The 25,641-nt window shown below is 34.2% G+C and overlaps 1 protein-coding gene across 3 annotated transcripts in view; it reads right to left on the minus strand.

Annotated features, from left to right (window-relative positions):
- Positions 1-3,488: 3,488 nt before the first annotated feature.
- LOC150095558 (protein Hook homolog 3-like) overlaps positions 3,489-25,641 on the minus strand; it is a 236,182-nt gene continuing 214,029 nt past the window's right edge. For all 3 annotated transcript variants that reach the window (XR_016550036.1, XM_090409833.1, XM_090409836.1), the window contains one exon: positions 3,489-4,304. Coding sequence is in view for 2 of the 3 variants with exons in the window: in XM_090409833.1 (XP_090265959.1) it covers positions 4,283-4,304 (22 nt within the window). In the remaining variant the exon portion in view is untranslated. The remainder of the gene's footprint in view (positions 4,305-25,641) is intronic.

Here is a 25,641-nt window from a genome sequence, read left to right on the forward strand (position 1 = left end):
CTTGGGAAATCGAACTCACACACATCTAATTAATAACAATAGTTTTTAGTTAGATACTGTGTTTGCCCATGCAACATATGGTTTTGTTTCAGTCTATACAACATAGTTTCTGTATGAGGGGACATGTGATTCATTAATTAGTGTGTTTTTATCCCAGTTGTCTCTAATTGCACTATTTGTTGAGAAATATATTACACAGACTCCTCATACCTTATTCACTGGCATAATAAAAGAAAGGTAATTGTTTTTATTGCCTCTGCAGTATAGTCTGTTAGGGAGGGCGTGTTGTTTACCACTGCAAGCGAGTTACTATCTCCCCACATGAACTTGTTTAAGCTTTTTTTCATGTGTGAAGTATATGCGAAACTTTTATTGGTAACAGAAAACTAGCTCGGATGACAGTGATATTATAAAACGAGTTTTGATATGTATATAAAGTCAATATCAACAGTCCTTGATTACGAACGCGTGATGAAAGGGACAGGAAGATTTGGAGCTTCCCTGGAGAGCATTCGAAGTAAATACAATTAACCACTGCTTTGAAATGAAACATATGAATACGCAGGAATTCAAATATTGCAAATGACCCAAGCAAAGTTTGTGAACCAACACCAATGTGTGAATTTTTCCATTAAAATATAAAATATAACAAAAAAGAAATAATAAATAATAAAAGTTAAATACGTTTCTTTTAAAATAAAAAAATTCTACTTAGTCTTAAAACATTTTAAATTTGTTTTCATTATTTCACGGCCCCCCTCAACCAAACCTACGTCCCCCAAGGGGGCCGCGGCCCACAGTTTGGGAAGCGATGTCTTAACAGAGGGTTTTTAGACTGATTTGGTGCTTTGAAGAAGGGGGGGGGGATCTTTCTGCCACCCTATAAGACCACCTACTTCATTTCCACCATAGCGGATCGAGTATAACTCATCATAGGCCGAGCAGCCTGTAAAACAAACCTGTAATAAGCAAACGATGGTGTATTTCGATTCATGCCGAAATACACCATCCTTATATTTGGAAGATGCCCAAATTTCGTGAAATAATGCTCATAAAGTGAATTTTCGGGCTCATTTCTAAGCCCATTGATAACGAATAGACGACTTCTCCGAAAGTCACTTTTATTCTTATATCATCAGGGCCGTGGCCAGATTAGATCGCACCCTGAGGCAAACAATGAAATATCACCCCTGATGAATTATAAGAAAATCTCCTATTGTTATTTTGTTTTTATTACAAGAGAAACATTAATACCAAACAATTACATAATAATATTAATTAAATGTTTGCTCTAAGGGGATATCGCACAATAAAACTGTTTATAAGCTCTTTTAAATTTTAATTATAAACTATGCGACCCCATGTCTGCCTCTGTCGATATAGTTGCTAGACCAACCAATCTTTCTTGGGGTCATTGCAAATGATCCAAGAAAGATTGGCAAATAATTTTTAATCAGTTTAAATTTGGAAAAACTTCTTTCCGCACTTGATATGCTAACAGGAATTGTTAACAAGCGTAGCGACGGCGCCTACCTCTGTGCTACACACCCTATCGACGGTACTGATCACCACCCCCCAGAGAAGTTATCTTTTCTAAGAGATGTCTTGTTTTAGCTATTTCAAACGATTCTAATTACGAACACCTTGAAGAAGTCAAATACCAAACTTGAAATATTTATTGCGAGATCGCTGTGGCCACTATACGGTCAATGTAATCTGCTTAATTATACAATTCTAAGCATCATTTAAAAATATAATAACAACAAAATGTCCAAGCAATGCAGAAGGACAAAAAATATAAAAATATATAGTTTAACGTAACATTGAATAGGCTCCGTGTTTTTTTTTTCCCTTTTTTTTTTTTGTTAAATTATTATTTCCAGACAGGTGGATACAAATTACAAAGCGGCGTTATATTAAACACATTATACCGAATGGCTTTCCTGTCTGGTTATATATATAAAATTCTGCCGCATTCTGTTTTCGGAAACCACCCCAGTGACCTGACGTTGGTCACTTCCGACAGAACACGCTCCAAGGAAATAGTGATTTCCGTCCTTCACGTTTTCCTCGTTATCGCGGAGATGTTCCGTATCCCTCCCTAAGTTAGTGTCTGTAATCGAGAGGAGCCAAGAGACGACCTTTCCAATTTATACGGAGTTCATTCATCAAGTGTCTCCCGTCCATTCCGTAAATAGCTAGTCTTGGCATTTACGGAAACCGCTTGTCGAATGTTGAAAATTAAATGGACTGGATTTGCAGCCAGTGATGCATTGCTAGGAAATCAGGGTCGGCAGTCAGCCTCTGTGTATGCGAGTGCGTGCGTGGAGTTTTTTTTTTTTTTTCCTCTCTCTTAAAAAGAACCTACGGATCATGGTGCCGGTCATTTCGTTATAGACTGCGCTTCGTTGATAAAGATGTGTTCGTCACTAGCCTCCACGTTCACGCCTGCTCAGCCTGAGCAAACAACTCCGGTAATGACTTGCCAATAGTTTTCTAAGAATAAAAACTGGCGATTCGTGAATATTAATATTCATTTGCTCACACAAGATACTTTAGAAATTTTCTAGAAATATCATTTTCAAAAGAACTTCGTTTTAATTTCCAAACTGTCCAAAACATTTTCCCTTTCATTTAGCATGGAAACATTAAACATACGGCGTTTTAATAAGTCTTTACACTACATTAATGAAGCTTTACTGGCTCCCGAATTTCATTAACAAACCTTATTACATTAATGTCAATTAAGTAAACATCCCCTTTGCAGTATTCTCATACGTAATAATGAGTTGCAAAAGCAAATTGCACTTTTCGTATTAAAATCTACACGTAGTAATGATAATATCGTATGTAATTATTATTATTCTCGCATTACACACGGCTTTACAATTTTCAAGTAGATAGAATGAAAAAAAGCATTCAAATTTATCTGCAGAAATGGACATATTATTAATGACGTATTTGTTTCTTAGCGACAAAGAAATGTACACTACTTAGCACTGGAGCGCCTTTCTATAATGGCGTCGAATATCGCAACAGCTGTACATAAGAATTTTGGATATTGCGAGATAAATTGAAAGACGAAAGATGTGTAAGAATAGCTATTAGCCTTGATGGCAAATAACCTTAGTAACAATGAAAATTATGCCTAAATCTTCAGGATAATTTCTAGTAATCACGAAATTGAATATGAAACATTAACTATAAATGTTTTATAGCTAATGTTTTTGGAAACTATCCAAGACAATCATAAAAATAACGGTGCATTTTTGCAGCACTGTTTTGAATAGTGACGTCACTATCTCAATCATACTCATTAACTTAACTGCAACATTAGCAGTACTGAAATCCTGTAACGGATGTGTCAAATCCGTGCAGACATGTGACGTTATACCATAGCTCACAAATTGCAAAATAAAGTAATTTATTTATGAGAACAATAAGGTTAAAAGGTGGACAAACAACACAAATATTAAGACAGAGAAAGCATTATTTACTGCATTTTGACTAGAAAAAGTATACATAAACTTCAGCAATCTACTGAAATTAAAACATGCTTCAATTGAAATTTTCCAAAAATACAGACAGGATTTAATATGTACAATTTTAATATATACAATGCATAAGTGAATATTGCACACTATGGAAGAAATGCATTTTTTTTTCTCCCTAATTCTGCCAACAAGCTTTTGTTGTCCCCATGAATACTTTCAAAAATCTGTCAAATTTTCATTTGGCTCAAATAAGCTTTATGGGTCCCTACACTGCAGAGATTCAGTGTATTAATTTAATTCTGTAATGATCATGTATCTCATCAATATACCCAAAATTTTAGCAATTAGATGATGTGAACTACATGATACATTACAGATATTAATAAATATATTTTATTCAGCATCTAGTTGCAAATTCTGGCTTTTCTCTGATGAAGTATCCAACAGCTTTCAGCATGTTAAAAATGAAACTAGGACAATTCAGTGCTTCAAAATGCTGGTAATCTGCAGTTTAAAATAAATCTCATCTCCCATCTTCATATTTGAGCGCGCGCGCGCACACACACACACACTTATATCTATATTTACAAAGTCAATTAGATAATAGTCCAACAAAATATTTCTATCAATCCAATGTTATCACAACTGTGGTATTTGCAATGAAATATTTGGCAACTTAATAGTGTAAACATATTGATACTTCAGTTGTTTTTTTTAACTTTGTCCACATCAGGTTCTTAAATATATGGTTCGGCTCCACTCCATTTTGTGTCTCAAGAACACTGCTATCATGGATTGCGGTTCCAAATTCTGATAAAGGAAAAAAAAAAAAAAAGATTAGTTTATCTCATTTATAGGTTGTGCATATTATTAATAAATGAATAGGACAACAAGAAATAGAGTACCATCATAAAAACAATCTGTAGCCTCCATCCATATTGTAAGATAAATTTTTTTCTTTGATCTATGTCATATTATAATACTGCAAGACACCTGAAGTACTACAACATGCAAATTTTAGCTATATTATAATTAGGAAATATAATTTTGCTACACCAGACTCATATTTTATTTAGATTTTTTTTGTCTCTGTCATCTACCAGACAAAACGCTTCTATTATTTACTTTAAAAATAGGTAAAACAGGATACAGACTTCCCATAGTTCAAACAACTATAGATTAATGAAAGAAGCTGTTAAATTTATTAGCAGTGCTTGTAATCAGGGACCACTTGTGAGAAATGAAACTGCTGTGGGAATGCATATGATTCTTATGAGTAATAAGTAAAAAAATAAATAAAAAATTATACAGCTATAACTATTTTTGATAAGACACCTTTACTTACTGAATAAGAAAATAATGTGACGGTACCTTGTACAACCTATGGAATGCTCTACTGAGATGAGATTGAGGTCTTTTTGGAGGTGTCATTTAATAATGATATAAGTAAGTTAAAGAAGCTATTTATAGTAAAAAGGTATATTCATAGAATTGTAAATATAAACACGTTGAACATAACTGTTAACGAGCAACATTACCACATTGCCAAATTGTTATAAAGAAAAAAAAAAAGATTAGATGAAGAATCATATGCCTCAAAGTGTTACTTTCTGTTGAAAGGGTGTATGGTAATACAGTTGGCTTTCCCTATAGTAAACACTGCTATAGCAAGCTATTTGGAAATCCTCAACCAAAGATTCATTGACAGACTATTATCTAAAAGGAATTGACTACAACAAACTTTTCCTGTGGGCCCCACAAGTTTGCTATAATAAAAACAAACTGTGCTGTCCAGGAATAATTGGTTTAATGTTATATTTTGGAGTTGCATGTTATGGTGTTCAATATATATATATTTAATTTAGAAATATAGTCCTGTAGCATTTTGTATTCATTTATTGTACTTTATATACTCGTATACTCGTACACCATCAATAGTAAGATGACTTAAAATGGTACTCGTAAGTCACACAGAACTCAAAGATTGAGTTTTATGTTACTTTTCTCCCATGGATATATGTGAAAGCTGCTTTATGTATGTACATAAAAAAAAGTAAAAGAACTGTGGTTTGTAAGAATGAATGAAAAGAATGTGTGTATATACAAGAAGACCAATTATAGACTGGTAACCAAGAGTGGGGGGGAAAAAGTGAAAATGACAGTAATGGTAACAGAAATTGGGTGGAAGAAGTAGGGCAAGATTTGGTGAGAACAAAGAGTGAAATGAAGTGCATACAGGATGAAATTGAATGTTTGAAGAAGTGACTGACTGAGATGAATGACATCTCAGTCATTCATATGGGGGAGGGTAAGTTAGTAAGGTATCTGAGTATGATCATGTAGTGTCATATAGGAATTCAATTGTTAGAGGTACAGCGAATAATAGGTTACAAAAGATATCTTTTGGGTGATACGATGAGATGAACTGAGGCCTTTCATGGAAGAAATGAACAAGCATGGTAGTTATGGACACAAATGACTTGGATCCCATCAGGACCGTAGCCAGATTAGATCGTGTCCTGAGGCAAACAATTAAATATCGCTCCTGATGGATAATAAGACAAAAATATAAGAAAATTTCCAATTGTTATTTTGTTTTTATTACAAGAGAAACATTAATGCAAAATAATTATATAATATTAATTAAATGTTTGCTCTACGGCAATATTGCACAATAAAACTGTTTATAAGCTTTTCTAAATTTAAATTATAAGCTATGTCCACCTCTATCGATATATTTGCTAGATCAACCAATTTTTCTTGGGTCATTGCTGTTCACAAATAATTTTTAATCAGTTTAAGCTTGGAAAAACTTTCCACACTTGCTACGTTAACAGGAATTGTTAGCCTAGAAATGGCGCCTACCGCAATATTGCTGAACGAGTGCCCTTATTTAGCCGCGCCGTGAGGCAGGTTGCCTCTATACTACACTCTATTGATGGTAATGGATCCCATAATAAATCAGGAGATTCCACATAGGTGTCATGTAATAATAACAGGGTCACACATTTTTTACATGATCCTGAAACCTTTCTGTAGGGGCCAAACATGGTACTTTTTCAAACTACTTCAGGCATTCAGTCAGTGGTGAGGTGGTGAGGAGATGAATTGCATCACACCAGGTGATGCAATTCATCTCCCACGGTGTCTATGCCAAAAACAGATCAAGGTTCACCTTTTGTGAATGCTATTATGAAACACATCTTTTTTGTGATTGTTTGCAATATTTTCTTACTGTTTTTATTTTTTTTTGTGATTCAAAAGGATAGTGCATTAAGAATGTATTTATACTTAATGTGTATACACTTAAATACAGATAAACTGTATTTAATGTACTACAGGTTCTGCATCCTTTTATGAAATTAATATATGTATGTATGTATTCAGATGGCCATCTAGCCTTGTTGAAACAACATTTGTTTCCATAACACTACACCACTAGAAAGTGTAATCCTAGTCTCAGACCAGAGGAACTTTTTTCTAGGCCTTTTTCAGACCTTTCCCAAATTAGTCAGTCTTTGGAAAAGGTAGGGTTTTTCCCTCCCTGATTTTAATTGCTCAACTCAAGAAAATCAACCACAGAACTTTCACTATTTCAGACAACATTTGTCTGCTGTACTCTCCTTTCCCCAATGCCTATAAATTCATTGATTGATTGGCCGCTTATCAATCTTCAAAAAGCTAGCTGGAACAAACAGTCTTGCCTCTTCCCTTTTGAAGATAAAAGGTGTTAGGTATTAAATGCATGTATGTATTCAAGGTGATGGACAGAACAATGCATGTAAGAGATGTGATGTAATTTATTGTAGTATAAACTAAACTCAAATAAAATAGATTATATAGTAGTGAGTATATAATAGTACATAATCGGGATTTCTGTATGTATTACTCCATTATACCATTTCGTTATTATGCTGGCTAAGAAAAAATGCTGCTATTTCTTCAAATTCAAGTGTAAACCATTATTAAAGATTTCATTCAGCTGTCAAAAGAATTGGACAACTTGCCATGTTCCTAGATAAGATAAGTATTTGACCTACATAACAAATGAAAAGTTTAGATGTTGCTGCCATACATAAGTCACAATCTGTTTAAATTTAAAGATGTTCAAACTATCACTGATTTGGCTATAACTTTGTCATAATACAACCTAAGTTTGTCCAAGCACCTGTCATCTGATCATATCAAGATTCTTTAGTATAAATCCTGGGCAATATCTGAAAAATGTATCAATGACTGAAAAAAAAAAATCACAAATATGATTCAAATAAGTTATTTTGAACATTCACTTATTATTTATTAAACTGAATACAGTCTTATAAAGTGTAAATTTCTTGCAACATAATCTCACAATGTTAACAAAACAAAAACATTTTTAAATTATTGTGAAAATATATGATCAAGTATCTATTATAATAAACATAGCATAATTGAATTTGAAACTGGCATCTGTGTACTCGAGTTTTCCTGCAGGTAAGAAAAAATTTGGTTTGATTTATGGCTGAAGCAACTCAGGCTACGAGGCCAGTGCATCATGTCTGTTAATTGCATGCTTTCTGATGGTCAGCTGGTCTTCTTTGTAGGATGAAAACCAGGGCTATACTTACACTTTGCCTCCAGGGCCCTCCAGCTAGAGCCACATGTGCCTGCACATAAGTAGAACCCTGATGAAAAACCGGAGTTTCCAGGATAAACCCTGCTACCTCCATATGACACTGGCTAATTCATCTGCAATTGAAAGCACTGATAAAGGTTCTCTGCATCCTAGACAGGATTTGAAACAGTCTTTCAAAACTGACAGAGCTATGGAGGCCTGAGAAAATTTTTTGTAACATCTAAGGAGTCAAGAGATTCATCATAGAGGACTCATTCAATAAGTAACATGTTCATTATACTGGACATTAAGCTCATTCATGTTCCTAGCATAACACAACACATTCTGGCAATGCATTCCACTCATTCACCACTCTTCATGTAAAAAATGCATTCTCACTCTCCTCTTCAACATACCGTTATGCAACTTTTCTTCTCTTCTTCTATCCTCTGTGGTAATAATCTCTTCTGTATTAGTGAAAAATTCTATCACCAGCATCTGTCATATTACTGCTTTTCTGCCTAAACTCTAATGTACATTTCCTCAACCTCTCCCCATAGCAAACATTCCAGCATCCTGATATTGCCTTACTCATTTCTGGACTCTCCAAAGAGTTTCCACATCACAACAAAAATAAATGACTATGCAGTACTCCCACTCTTCACCATCACTTTCCCAAATCCAAAATCTTATTCAACTCCTGAAGCACAATTCTATCAGTACACAGCCTTTGCACTCTGAAGTGCAAACTTCAATATCGCTCATTTGTTTAAGTTAAAAGTATTTAAATTTTCCAAGGGAGATCAGCATTACTACTTATAATTTTTCCTAATTCTGCATCATTAGCAAACACTTGAATATCCCTCATCAATCCACATGAAATATCAAAAAAAAAAAAAAAAATGATAGTGTCCCAAGAACAACTTGCAACACACCACTATACTCCACTTTCTGAAACATTGCCACATCATAAACAATTTATTGGTATCATTCAGAGAACCAATCCTCAGTCCATTTATAACTAATCTATTATCCATCTCACCAGCATGTACACAACTTGTCATGTTAGTAATCTATCAAATGAGGGCAAGAATATCACTGTATATAAATCTCCCTTATTCATCACATTTGTCTTTGTAAAATGTAAGCAGGTTGTTAAAGCAAGATACACCCTTCACAAATTATGCTCACATCACAAAGTATCCTGCACATCAACCCAATGTTGTATTCTATTTCTAGCCAACCTCTCTAATACCTTAAACTAGAACTGCAGATCTACACAGTGGTCTAAAACTGGAAACATTTGTCCTAAAAACTTTCTCTTGCAGTAGTACTATTCTGCCTTATTTGGAACTCTTCAGGGAATCCTTCAATTGTATGACTCTCATTAAATAACCAGGTGCATGGCTCAGTCAACTCTTTTGCAAATTCCCTCAAGATACATGGTAATATGTCTCCATTTCCACAGCCTTATCAACATCCAGCCCATTGAACACTACAATTCTAATCCCTTTAGCATTTGCCTCCCTTCTAAGTGCTCATTATATAATCCACTAGACATTCTTTGCCTTGGATATTATTACTACAACCAGTCGCCATTCTGTAAGCCACAGCAAAGAATTCTCTTGAATTTTCACTAGCCTAACAGATCAATCACCTATCATATCACATTCTCTTTCATAAAAGCGAGAAGCATTACAATGCTTGTCAATTTATATTCCTCATGTATTTGTTCGCTAATAGCTCTGCTATTTAAAGATTGGCCAATACAGAGAATGGCCAGTTTATGATCCTTTCAGCTTCAGAACAGTTTCAACTCTTCTATGAAGAGATGAAACATGCAGAATTCAGTGGTGTAGCTAGAACGTTTGCCACCCAGGGCAGTTCCTAACTTTGCCACGCCTCTCAATACACACCAAAAATGCTACAAAAAGTCAAAACGATGTATAGGGAAATAAATTAAAACACTATATTTATTTTTGAAGTAAAACTTTAATTTCAACATTCTAAAATGTTATTTTTCCTGCTTTTCTGTTAGCAAAATCGTCGATGGCATTGGCGAAGTCTATTTCATAGTAATGTAGGTAATTCTTAATCAATTTTATTTAGAAAAACTCCTCTCACAACTAACAACACTTTCAGCAATTGTGAGGAAAATTTGCATTAGTATTGCAATATTTGGAACTGAATTCTTGAGACTGTATTTTAGAATTAACTGCAAAAGTTCATAAAGGTTCAAAGTGCTGCCTGGGGTAGACTGCCCCCCCCCCCCCAACTACGCCACTGGCAGAATTTATTGCATCACACAGCTGATTCAGATTGGACTGCAACAAATTCCTATCAAACAATTCATTCCATCTCATCTTAACCCAGCTGATGCTCAGATGAATTGAGATTCACTGATTGTACAGGTCACTAGGTGCAAATTAAATCACTCTCATGCTCCTGAACTATTCCCAAACAATATGCAATTTATGGCATGGTACATTATCCTGCTGAACTAACTGTCACTAGATGGATAAACTTGATTCATTTAGCAGAGTAGAACTAGTGTTAATGTGGCAGCATGAATCAATGATCAACACAAATGCTAAAAGAACATCTGGTAATGAGAAATCCAGTTCATCGAACAGGTGACTTATTCTCACACCTCATGTTGTCCAATGTTCAGGTTTAATGCCCACTGAGGGCTTGTTTTCAGTTAACAGGCTTGGTGCAAATATCTTGCTTATACCCATCTGTGACAAAATTTGATATTCAGCTGAATGCTGATACATTCAACTTTTCAGCACTGCTTTGGAGATTACTATTGTTTTTCACTCTATTTGATTCATTTTGGTCTGTTTGGTAGACTGTATGATTCTTATAACCTTCTGTCAGCTGCTCAAAACAAACTGTCAAAGGCCACCACCATACTACTGCTGGCTCTAGATCCTGAGAACGTTTCAATCAGACAGGGTGATAGTTTCGTGCACATACGGTATTTATACCATGCTCAAAATCACTTAGATTACACTGTTGGTCTATTAATATATCAGACTTCCACTAAGGGATACAGATCAAAGAGAATGGCAACAGCATGAACTTTACAAATACCCAAATTACATTTAAGCTGGGATGTATGCAATTACTATGAAATGTGTTCAAGGTTGGTTTTATGTTTGTGAGGGGAAAGGAACACCCTGAACAAACCAACTCAGACTTAGTCTGATACTATCTCATTCCATGCATAGGAAAAAAAAAAAAATAAAACAAACAGCATGTGACTGCATAATCACCACCATAAATAAACTTATATGCATACCACACAATTCATCACCCATATAAGGTCAGATTGTGTATATTCATTTTATCAGCTTTTATTTCTGATTTTTATATACAGGGCCATAAAATTTAATTCTTTCTTAAAATTATATAAATTCACTGCTTTTACATCTGTTACCAAAGGTCATTCCACACTTCTGTCCTAACATTAAAAATGAATATACTTGTTCTCTTCTTTCCTATTTTTTAAAAATTTTTTTATTTTTTTATTATTCCCTGAAGTAGTGCAGCAAACACCTGCTATCTCATATACACTGCTTGGATAGAAGTCACACCATAGTGTGAGGAACAAATAGCCATGGCACCCACCTTAAGATGTAGCACCTCCATTCACTACGATGACTGTAGCAATCCTAAGGTATGCTTTCCACAAGCATATGACAGCATCAATGGGAATTTTGGGCCATTCTTCTTGTAGGCATGTAATGAGATCTAGACTGTTGTCGATTGGATATCTCTTAACCTCACCTGACTCTCCAGTTCATCCCACAGATGTTCAATATGGGTGAGATCAGGGCTCTATTGAGGCCAGTCAAGTGTGGTAACATTTATGTCCACAAACCATGCAGTTACAGTGGTGCATTGATTTGTCAAAAGAGACAATGGTCAGTTCCGTAGAAATGCCATGAAGTAGGAAGCATTGCATTGTATTGTCCAGAATGCTCGGATACCTCTTGGAGTTCAATATTCATGTGATACCACGAACAGAGGTCCAAGGCCAAACCAGGACCATACCATCACACTGTTACCTCTGAATTTCATGGTTGGGATTAAACACTCTGGTAAGAGACATTCACCAGGCATCTTCTCAGTAGAGAGTGTAGTGTGATTTGTTGTTGCTACATAATACAGTTTTCCAAACTTCTACGTCCCACTGTACACACTCTTTGCACCACTGAAGACGATGGTGAATGGTGGTTTGGATAATGTGGGATTTGCTGTCCTACCATGGAAACCTATGTTGTAAGCATCAGTTCTGAATGTTTTTGTGCAGATTCATGTTCCAGTTGATGTTTGGAACTCCGGATTCAACGTGTTGGCTGATAAATGATGGTTTTTATATATTATCCTCAAGATACATCGTGCAATGTAACGAGTCACATATTTGTAGCCGGTATAAATTGGAGAAATATGATGCTCCCAGGTCAGTGCAACTGTGTCTGGGTAAAATTACTGCAAGAAGGTAACTGACAATAAGAAACGGATATCTGCTTTTGAGATGTGGTGTTACAGAAGGCTGTTGAGGATATCATACACTGAAAGGTGTACAAATGAATGGGTGTTAGAAAAGATTAGTAGAACTTTAAGGCTCCTTAAGGATATTGACAGAAGAAAATTAAAATATTTTGGACACATAGAAAGGATGGAAGGAGGACTTCTCAGAACAGTAATAGAAGGTAAAGTTCCTGGAAAAAGAGGCAGGGGTAGACCATCAATGAGATGGATGGATGGCGTGTGTGGAGTGACTGATCTTCAGAGAGTTGAGGCTGCCAGAAGGGCAAACAACAGGACTACATGGCGAGGCCTAGTGTGGAACATCATCGAGCATCGGAGTGACCATACGGCATCTGTAGATGCCCAGTGAATACAGACAGACAAGGTAACTGACTGAGTGTGAAAGAGGTATTGTGATAGGATGTCATGTTGCAGACCTATTTGTTCAGCAAATTGTTGACAAATTGGGCCATCCCAGGCCAACAATCAGGAATACTATACTGAGATGAAGCAAAGGGAGTCAACTGCAAGTGCTACCCACAGCGGATTACCCACCATACAGTCCTGTTCAGTAAGTGTGGTGGGTAATCCACTGTGGGTAGCACTTGCAGTTGACTCCCTTTGCTTCATCTCAGTATAGTATTCCTGATTGTTGGCCTGGGATGGCCCAATTTGTCAACAATTTGCTGAACAAATAGGTTTGCAACATGACATCCTATCACAATACCTCTTTCACACTCAGTAAGTTACCTTCTTGCAGTAATTTTACCCAGACACAGTTGCACTGACCTGGGAGCATCATATTTCTCCAATTTATACCGGCTACAAATATGTGACTCGGTACATTGCACGATGTATCTTGCCCATGGTGTCTGTCTGTTGACTTCTTTCTAAGCAGCGTATTAGATACTAAAGTTATCATCAATTATTGATGAGAAAATTTTGACTAACAAAATACAAAGTAAAGAAACAAAATAAAGAAATGCAAGGAAATAAATTTAAGGTGGAATTATTACAAGACAGTATATAATATTTTACCAAAATAGGCTAAAGTAGAAATTGAAAAAAAGTTATTAGTAGTGAGGGAGAGATACAGATTCTCACTGCAATAAATTTAAAGAGTTCATATATAACATTGCAAAATATCTATTAAATTCTTCTGCAACCACAGTCACATCATTCAAAATTGTTCAAGAGTAATTGGTTGTGCTTAATTTGTTTCTATTACCTTTACTCCATTTTGCATAGCTGTTAAAGCTTTTTGGATAATCTTAGCGTTTTTAGTTAACAGTAAGTCAAAATTTGCTTTATAAATATTTAATTAGCAATTTAGTTAATGCTATCTGTGGCTTACATTTATCATTCTTAGTAACTAATTTGTCAGATCTTTTCAATGCTTTCTTATAGTGTAACAAACATAAAATTGCTTTTTTTTTTGCATTTACTATCTTTCATTTAAATAAGGTTTCTTGGTTAATAAATCTTAGTTATATCCTCAAAGTTAGCTTTTTTTTGAAGTTCCATAATTCTAATAGACTATTTTAATATGGTCTAATTCCTCTGTGTTATTATGAAATACAAGATCCTATCCTCTATGGCGAGTTCATGTACATATTGCTTCACATAACTATCAAAAAGATACTCCAAAAATCTCTGTAAATATTTTTCATATTAAAATTCCCATTAATACTTTATCTTTTTCTTATCCTTATATTATCGCTATTTATTCTACTATGGTAACATCATAACTGTCTCAAACTGCTGTCCTGAATAAGAATTCATTGTATCCTCAGACACAGCATATGCAACATAAAAATGTTTAAACAGAATTTAAACTAAGCAAAGCATTGCATGTGACAGATGTCAAAATACATGGTAAATCATGTTCTCCTGACTAGGGCTGTCCTGTGAGGATGTGCAGGTTGTGCCCTGCACAAAGGTGCCTGATCAGGAGGAGTGTCATTTCAAGATGATAAATAATAGTAAATTTTTATACAGTGCTCTTATTCATGAAGTAAAACTTTATTGCATAGATTGCATAACTTAAAATAAACAGTAAGATGATAAAAAAATGAACAGTAAACTCAACAACAGATTAGCCACTTTGCTTTGACGTACTGCTTCATGAGTGGTGTGTCAAAGCAGGTTTGAATTGTGTTGTGATTTGTGATAACTGAAGAAAAAAAAAATTTTTTTTTTTTGAGATGTTCTATTTTTATGTATACATATGTATATCATGTATTTATATACTAAATAAATAAAAATTTCTTGAAATTATTTTCATTTTAATTTGCAAATTCTATTTTATGGGGGTGATGAAATATAACTTTGAACAAAGGCACCTCTTACAAAGGCAGCCTTGCTCCTGACAACTATATTAAACATTCATCTGATCTGAAAATTGTTTACTGCAATTCATCCCATTATAGCACAACTTTCCATTGGCCTACTCTCCATTTGTTGTGGGCTTTTGTTCAAGGTATGTTTGGTTTGTATTTAGCATCCTTCCATGGGAACTGATGCAGCAGAGTCGAGTATAAAATATGTTCAACACCAATTATGTTGAACAGTCATCTCCCTTCATCAGAAATTATAAAAGTCCCAAATCTTTCATAAAATAATTATCCAGCACAATTTCATTTTTATATTTCTAGTTTTTCTTTAACCCAATGTTTTTTTTTTATACTGTGAAAAGTCTGACAGGCTTTAATATTTACACTAGTTATACTAAATTTCCCAGTACTACTTACCTGTATTAAATGGCATTAAATCCCAACCATTTTGAAGCATTTTACAAAATGCTTAAGCAGTGGTATGAGCAGGGCCGGATTTAGACTTGCTGAGGCCCAAAGCTATACAAAACCCAGAGGGGCCCCCCCCCTACTGTTTTACATTACATCAGCTGATCTCAGAAAAATTTAAAATATATATACGCCTTTTTAATATATGAAAATATACTGTCTTTTAATTTTTATTAAAAAAATAATAAAGTATGTATTTACAAAATCACAGAAATAATTATATAATTAAAGGGTTTTAAAAATGACAAATAAGGCTCATAGAACAGAAAGTTTTAAATTAAAATAGGAAAATAAAAAGTAAAAATTAAATTAATATAACAACATAATTGGTAGTATATAAAAAATTAATCTCTTATTCAGGTGAAAATTTGACAGTAGACATCACATAAAATTGGGTACCCAAAATTCCAAATAATACAGGTACACACACACACATATATATATATATATATAATAAATTAATATTGAAAATATGGAGTGGATAAATTGTTATAATACAACAATATTTAATAGAAATAATTATATTATATAATCCTCTAAAAGGCTCTAAGATATAACTTAAAACATTTTCTTTCTTGATTTCCCAAAAGCAAAATCATTAATTATGCCATCAAAAGATATGCTACGTAACTTATCGCTTTCTATACACACGATGCTAAGTGCAGACAATATTTCTTGAGACATAGTTGCTCTCAGTTAATTTTTTATTCTATTTAGCTGTGATACGTCTGACTTCATTTGAGTGATTTTTCTATGAATATGTTTTTATCTATTTTTTTGATTTTTTTATTTGAGGCCCCGGCAGATTGCGAGGCTCTAAGCTGTAGCTTTTTTAGCTTATACGTAAATCCGGCACTAGGTATGAGCCATTTTGTCCATTCGTATACAAATTAGTTTAAATGAAGCTGGCAGGATGGATTTTAATTATATTTGGAATCCTTACAAAACTTAGTCGAGCCTCACCAATTTTTGTTCCAGTCGAACATTTGCAGAGGCAAAATGTACTGAAATTAAGTATTACAATAAATTTCCTCTAGTTAGATGGAATTTAACAAAATTTTTGCATTTGGATATACATGCAAGATGTTCACACAATTCAATATTTGTTTCAATGGTGCATTTTTAATGACAAAATGATTCAAACAGATAACTTCCATAAGATGAATCAAATGTAAAGAAATCTGGTATTTCATCATTATCAAATTCCTAATATATATATACCCTCAAGGGGTGTACAGGATATGATAGCACTACATGAAAAATTACATCATTACCAACCTCCTATCTACAATTTAACTTCAAATCAGTTGGTCACCTGTCAAGGCTCCAACATTATCAGATCTTATATTTCTATCTTCTAATGCACTTTTTACTATATCAATCCGCCTATATCTTGGTCTACTTCTGAGTCTTTTTCCTACCAACCTAGCAGAGAATACTTGTTTTGCTAATCTTTCCTAACCCATTCTGTTTAAGTGACCATACCACTTGAGATTAGCTCTGCTAATGCATTCCTAGATGCTGACAATGTCAAGTTCTTTCCTAATATCCTCGTTTTTAATATGATATTGCCACTGATGCCATCTGTTCATGGCTTTAATCTTTCTCAGGACTCTCATATCTGCGGTGTCTAGTCTTTGATCAAGAGTTTTACTTCTGACCCAGCTCTCAGATCCATAAGTTAAAATTGGCTTGAATACTGTCTTGAATACACTTAAGTATTTTGGCTAATTTCTCTCTTATTCCATATAAATGTATTCAGTTGACTTCCTACCATACTAGCTTTGTTGATTCTGTTGTCAATTTCTATATTTAATTTACCATCTTCACTAAAAATCGTGCCTAAGTAGCTGAAATGTTTTACTTGTTCCACAGGTTCACAATTCACAATGCAGTTGATATTTTCAATATTTCTACCTGTTTTCATTGTCTTTGTCTTTTTAATGCTGACCTTCAATACCATATCTATTACAACAGTTATTCACTTTAGTCAGGGAATTTTGCAGACTTTTAGCAGATTTATTTAGAAGAATAACATCATCTGCATAAAGCAAAGAGCTGAGATTAACATCTCCAATTTTGATATATAATTTAATACCATTTTCCTTCATAATGTGATCCATATAGATAATGAATAAGAGAGGTGATAATGTACATCCTTGTCAGACACCAGATTTAACATTAAACCACCTTCCTGTACTTCCTTCAATTCTAACTGCTGACTTACAACTCAAACACAGACTAAGTATTGCTTGATATAATGCCCCATATAACCGTAGCGTATTGAATAGCTTCTCTCTCTTGGCACCTTTTTTTTTAATTATCTGTTTTGTAAAGTGAAAATCTGATTCTGACAGCCTCTATTTGGCCTGAATCCAGCTTATTCTTCACCAAGCTTCTCTTCCACAATCCTTCTCAACCGTTTCTCAAGTATACTTGTATATATCTTACCAGAAACACTCAGTAGAGAAATACCTCTATAATTCTCACATTCAGTTTTATTTCCCTTTTTATATATGGGTACTATGAGAGCTCTACTCCAGTCATCTCTAATTTGTCCTTCTGTCCAGGCCTTCTGAACTATGGAGTGCAGCCACTATAAGACTCTATACTTGAGCATTTCTGTTTGAATATCATCTACTCCTGCTGATTTTTCAAATTTCAGGCTTTTGATGGCTTTTTCTACTTCAAGTATGGATATGTATTCCTGACTGCATCCCTCGTCAGTGTGTTTTACCAGTGTGCTGTTATCACTGTTTGTTCCGTTTAGCAATTTTTCGAAGTAATTACGCCACACTTCAAGGATATCTTTTTCTTCTGTTTTCATGTCACCTTTATCATCTTTAATTCCTTTTACAGCACCCTTTCCTCCATTTCTGAGCTTCTTCAACAATCTCCAGAATATCTTGCCAACTTCTTGATATTTATATTCTGTGTTCTTATCAAAGTCCTCCCATGACTTTTGTTTAGCTAGTTTTACACAGTGTTTAGCTTTCTTATATTTGTCCTGTATTCTCTAAGAGCACAAGCTGACTTATTTGCCATGAATTTTTATGCTTTCTTCTTTTCTTTCACTACCTCTTTAACTTCCTGTGTCCACCATGGAGTTCTGATTTTTCTATCCTTGCACACAACCTCACCACATGCCTCTCTGGCTGAATCAATCAGTGTTTTCTTCAGGGCTTGCCACTGAATCTCCAAGGTTTGGTTACTGCTCTCAAACTCCTTCATTTTTTCTTGAATAATATTTGTGTATTTTAGTCTACAGTTCACATCTGAGAGCTGCTCAACTTTTATTCTCTTTAAAACTTTCTTACATGTTCTTCTTTTCAATATGAAATTCAATTTTATCCTGCTCAAGACTAAATGGTGATCACTTCCAATTTCAAATCCTCTATACACTGGTGTCCTGCACCAGTGGGAAAACATCACTATCAACAATAACATATTCAATGAAACTTTTATTTCTTGCCCTCCATGTGAATTTGTGCACATTTTTATATTGGAATATAATTGTATGAGTAATAACCAGTCCATGTCCTGAGCAGAAATCTAACAGGTATTTGCAATTATTATTAGCTTTGCTCTTTTCTCCAAATTTTCCCAATATATTTTTGTATGTCTGACAATCATTTACTACTCTGCTATTTAGATCCCCAATAAGGACCAACTTTTCCTTTTTCATTGTGTCAGTTGCTTTCTGTAAAGCCTTAAAAAATTCCTCCACTTCTACCTTAGCAGAACTTTCTGTAGGACCATAGTACAAATAAGTCTCATTGTCCAGTTTCCCATTCTGATATTTGTCCACGTCACTCTACTCGAGACTGCCCCATTCAAGAAGATTAGCTTCATATTTATTATTATTATTTGATACCTCCAGGGAGTCTAAAGACTCGTCGAGGGAGGGCACTTGCTTTAACAACTCAGTCTCCACCACTCAATCCACCAACTGACCTCAACGCCATCTACCACCACTAATTTTTTTCACAGACAATCACAAACCTCCATGCTCACTGCTGGATTCGAATAAGCAGCCTTTTGGCTGGAGAGCGGATACGCTAACCACTTGGCCAATCAGGCTGGCTACTCCTTCTTTTCTTTGATTGTCATTGCTTGAATATAACATTTTGTATTTATTGCTCAAAAAGATCTCACTAGTTTTTGCCTTTTTTGTTTCAGTCATCCCTATTATGTCGATCTGGTACTTATACAATTCCTCAGCTAGCTCCATTTCTTTGCCATTCAGGCTTCTTATGTTGATAGTATTGATCTTGAACTCTTGTGATGGGTGGGTTTTAGGATTTGTTCCAGTAGCTGACTTTTTGCTGTTTGCCCTGGTTCCCTGGCGAAAACAACAGGGGCCTTGTTTAACCGAGCGACGCCTCAGCCGGCATGAAATTCTGTCATGTTGTACCATCATTTTTTTATTTTTGTTTATGCCAATAAGAATACAATTTGATCGGCTAAATTTTAAATTGCCAGCCCAATCCTCATTCTTTCAGTATCTAGGTAGATGCCTAACACGGTGCACCACGAGAAGGTGAGGATTGGCTATTAGGTCAGAAGCCCTGATCGGTTCTCTGCATTCCTTTAAAGACTATGTGGGGGTCTCCTCTCAGTTATATAGTTTTGACCCTTAAGCATCCCCTGGTATTTAGACTATTAAATTATTTTACCTGATTTTTTTTTGTAGAAATACTAAAAAAAAAAAAATCCGTTGTAACAAAATTTAATAAAACAGTATTACATCTGGAGTACATTAAACCAAAAAATGGATCAATGGACAAATGCAATTTTTTACATAATTTTTTTAAATACAACCATTCCATAGTTCTTTGAATAATGCAACCTGTAATGAAGCTTGTTTCTCTCCTTCAAGGTTGAAATGTTGGGAAATTAAATTATTCTTCACATGGTAGTAGTCTCCATAATTTATCAAAATGAATAATGCTAACTTTGTTATAGACATTGTAATAGTTCTTGAGAAAGCAATGAAAATATTAGTAGTCATAAACTCCAATCAATATAATACTATATTGTATATAAACACTAAGAGGGTTTAACCCAAAACCTAAAAATGATCTGAAATAACACTTTTCTTGTTTCACTACACTTGGACTATTTTAATGGCAAAAATATGTAAAACAAAATTATATCTATAGCATATATTAAAAGAATCGCTGCAAATTCAGCTGCTCTGATAGGAAATGAACCTTTTTATTGTCTGTGATCATTTCATTACTTGTTTTACTTATGCTGGCATAACTTAAATGATGGCACTGTCTGAAATTCCAGTCATCAGCCACCCTTTTATCTATATCACCAGTTTCATTTCCATCCCCATTTGTTGCAGTTTGCTTAAGCATTCCATGTGGTATCCTGTCAAACGGCTTTGCAAAATCCAGCAGTATCATAGCCATTTCCTTTATCCAACTCAGCTGTCACTATTATAAAAAAAGTTAGATTACTGACACATGACTCCTCACAAAGCCATGCTGCACCTCAGAGTATTATATTCATATATACACCCCATTCCTGAATTCTCTTTTTACTAAACTTTTCCAGTACTCTTACCAAAGCTCCTGAAATACTGATTGGTCTATAATTTGCTACCACAAACTTAGATCCTCCTTTATGCAAAGGAATTATTTTGGTCTCCTTCCACTCTCTTGGGGCTTTGCAAGAGCTGAGACTTAAACAGCCTAGTTAAAGGCATTGCTAGTTCTGCTACGCATTCTCTTAAATCATGAACTGATATCCCATCCAATCCTACAGCTGTATTTGCATATAGATTCTGCAATATCCTAAGTACTTCCAATTCATAAACTTCTGTTTCCACATCAGTCCCTGTCACCTCTGCCATAACAATATCTTCACTTGGATGATATACCCTTCCAAAATGGTCACTCAATAGCTCAAGAATTTTGTCTACCTTTGTTACCTCTCTACCATCTGCATTCATTCAAGTTATCCTTCCATAATCATTCTTCCTCCTACTTGCCACATAAGAAAAAAACTCAGATTTCCTTTCACATGCTTGGCTAATTTCTCATAATCTGATTTTGTTTCCTTACTTGCTGGTCATCTTTCTTGCCTGTTCCCTGTGCTATTCATGAGTTAGCTGATCATCTTTCTCCTTATATACCCTCCACAAAAATATGCTGAGTGATTACTTGTATATGCATTTGTGTGCGTGTGTGGGATTACTATTTGAAGAGAGAAAAAAATAAACTTGATACTGCCCAACAGTTTGATATAAACTACTTAAATACTTTATAACTTAGTTTTTTTAAAAAAAATCCAGCAATGTGTAACATTACAAATAACATTTTCCCAAACTTGGACTAATTGTAAATAGTCAAATAGTGAATAGACCTGACTATGGATTTAGCCTATGGTTAGCATGTCCACTCTCCAACTAAGAGGTTGCAAGTTCAAATCCTGCTGTGGGCATGAATATTTGTGATTGTATTTAGGTAGGAGATGAATTTCATTGCCCAGCGTGAGACCACCACCTTGCTCACTGAAGGCCTTGAGTGGCTTGAAGTTTCATGGTTGGTCACTAGAGCAGTTTTTGGATCATGTAAAAAATAAAAGCACAAAAATTATATTAAAATTAATAAAAACAGAAAAAATTTTTATCCCACCAATGGCACTAATGTATTATAAGTTTATAGTCTTTCATGGGTGAGAGGCAGATAAAAAAATTTCATGTGGAGCATTAGTTTTCTTGAAGAGTCTGATTTAGTTGGAATTATGGTAAGAGCAATTTATTTAGAGCCTTGGTTATCTGTAAACTGCACATGCTCTGTAGCTGGTTTTCTGTTTTGCAAGATGAAAAGTTCCCAGTAGGAAAACCCCTCACCTCCCTAAAAGGTGATAATTCACCTTAAGTTGCAGAACTCTTTAAAAATCTGTTATATCCTAGAGATCTGAACAGGTTTTTCCAACTTAAGGAGAATTTTGCATGATCATTGCAAATATCCTAAAGTAGCACTTTTCTTCAATTGTCTGAGTCCTATATTATATATTCAACAAGATTCTAGGTAACAAATTTTAGGAGAGTGGAAAATTTGACACACACTCTCTCTCTTTCTCTAAGAATAAAGACATAATTTTCAAACAAGATGGAAAGTTACATATAGGCTGACATTATGAAGAATTTTGGCAATTTTTTTCTGCAATTCCTTTGACATAAGATACTAATTCCAGTAGTCTTTATCTTAGTAGAGTGAAGATTTTGTCATTTTTATTCCTGCATTCAACTAACTTTACATCAAAGCCATTGCATATAAAAATTTATCTCTGGTGAGTGAGATTCCCAAAAATATATTTAATAAATTTTATGCAAGTGTTTGAAATCACTTTGTTTATGAAGATCAATATATATATATATATATATTCAAAAAAAACCTTTTTTTAGTTACTAAGCACTAATGGCTTTCTGACTATATGGCAACAGTTAGCTTGTATGAAAAATGCAATATAATGCTTTCTTTGCTATTAAGTTATACTTATTTATGCACTCATTATGTTGATACCTAATACAGGACTGAAATAATAGCAGGTGATTATATTAAAATTTATTTTTATGCATGGTTCATATTTTGTATTATGAATCAGTATGTATATCTTTAAAGCAATGAATGCAAATAATATACTGAATTATATATATATATATATTATATATATATATATATATATTAAAACATGTATATATGTATTAATATTAAAACATGACTAGTTTCAGCTTGTAACAGCCTTCATCAGGTGACACATTATAAAAGAAAAAAAAAAAAAAACACTAAAACACTGAAGCTTAAATAAACTATGAACATCATAGAGAGTCTCTATACATAATTGACATTAAAATGTTGTGGTTATATTTAAAGCTGTTCTTTCGTTTGTTGTATTGTTGGGAAAGTATGTGCTAGTAGCATCTCATGAACGCCAGTACATGATTACAGCTGAATGACTATCTGGGAGGTTGTAGCTCAAGTTATTTAGATGAACAGGATTGAAGATGATTTCCCTAGATTCCACAATTTTTCTCTCTAGTTCATCATTGCAACGGAAGATGTTAGTAGATTTTTCCCAGCAGACTTTGGCTTTCATCATTAGGATTAGCCGAGAAAAGGATATGACTTGATAATGCACTGGCTCACTGTCTATTGTAAGTAATGTCCCTCATGTGTTCTTCCATACGCAATTCAACAGATTTGTCTGTCTGCCCAAAATAAGGAATATCACAATCACACAATATTTTATATACATCAGGGTATTTAAGATGATGATGATAAGGTTTTGGGTGGCTTATTAAGAAACGGATTTTCGGAAGTGGAGTGAACAAAGTTCTGATATTGTATTTTCTTAGAACTTTTGCTAATTTATGTGAAACTGTACTTCTGTAAGGAATAAATATATTGCCTTTGAATCTATTTGTTTCTTCTGAGCGATGTCTAGGAGGATTAAGAAGTAATCTTTCAGTGATTCTCTTGGAATATCCATTAACTTTGAAAGAAGTTTTGAGATGGTTTATTTTTGTAATAAGTTCATTTGGGTCATCTAGAAGAGAACAGGCTCTATCTCCCAAGGTGGAAATTATTCCAAGCTTACAAGGAGGGAAGTGATGGGACTGATTATGCAGATATCTGTTGGTATGTGTGGGCTTTCTATATATCGATATTTTGAGTTTACCAGAAGAGCAGGTCAGTTTGACCTCAAGAAAAGGCAGTGAATTATCCGTTTCAAGCTCGGCAGTAAACTTAATACTTTGATGTCGGCTATTGAGATGTTTGAGGAAAACCATAAGGGAATCATGTCCATGGCTCCAAATAATGAAGACATCATCTACATAGTATTTCCAAACTTTAGATGTTAAAATAAAGGAAGAGATAGCCTTGGTTTCAAAATCCTCTAAGTAAATATTTGCGAGTAGGGGATAAAGGATTACCCATAGCCAGCCCATGATTTTGCTTGTATATATTATCTTGAAATCTGAAGTAACTGGACTTAATGCAATGTGTAAGCAAGGCTAACATTTTTTTGAATAACTTGTCCTTGAGTAATGTTAGGACCTCATCTGTTGGGATATTAGTGAACAAAGAAGTTATGTCCAAGCTAGCCATGATTTCATCTTCATTAACTGTTATATGTTTTGAAACCAAGGCTATCTCTTCCTTTATTTTACATAAGTACAGTTTCACATAAATTAGCAAAAGTTCTAAGAAAATACAATATCAGAACTTTGTTCACTCCATTTCCAAAAATCCGTTTCTTAATAAGCCACCCAAAACCTTATCATCATCTTAAATACCCTGGTGTATATAAAATATTGTGTGATTGTGATATTCCTTATTTTGGGCAGACAGACAAATCTGTCGAATTGCATATGGAAGAACACATGAGGGACATTACTTACAATAGACAGTGAGCCAGTGCATTATCAAGTCATATCCTTTTCTCGGCTAATCCTAATGATGAAAGCCAAAGTCTGCTGGGAAAAATCTACTAACATATTCCGTTGCAATGATGAACTAGAGAGAAAAATTGTGGAATCTAGGGAAATCATTTTCAATCCTGTTCATCTAAATAACTTGAGCTACAACCTCCCAGATAGTCATTCAGCTGTAATCATGTACTAGCGTTCACGAGATGCTACTAGCACATACTTTCCCAACAATACAACAAACGAAAGAACAGCTTTAAATACAACCACAACATTTTAATGTCAATTATGTATAGAGACTCTCTATGATGTTCATAGTTTATTTAAGCTTCAGTGTTTTAGTGTTTTTTCTTTCTTTTATAATGTCACCTGATGAAGGCTGTTACAAGCCGAAACTAGTCGTGTCTTAATATTAAAACCTTTTTACTTAAATCTCGGTTCTAGTCATTCAATTCTTTTAAAAAAATATATATATATATAATATATGGATATTTATATGTTCAGTATTTATTTCTTTGATTATATATCTGTTTAACACACACAAATATAGTCATGAAAGAAAGAGGATATAATTAACTTATTTAAGATATGCTTGACATGATATCAATTTAAGGTCTGATGCAAAGTAAATGTGATCTTTAATCATATGAAAGTAGCAGTGGAAAGTGGACTTTTGTTTCAGCCAGCCAGGTTATAGTGTGCTCAAAGTCGTAAAAAAAAAAAAAAAAAAACCAAGTCATAGTGTTAGTGTGATTTAATTCAGGA

Source organism: Typopeltis vanoorti, chromosome 20 (genome assembly GCF_054136105.1).
Source record: "Typopeltis vanoorti isolate ZY-2024b chromosome 20, IOZ_Tvanoo_1.0, whole genome shotgun sequence".
NCBI classification, from domain to species: domain Eukaryota; kingdom Metazoa; phylum Arthropoda; class Arachnida; order Uropygi; family Thelyphonidae; genus Typopeltis; species Typopeltis vanoorti.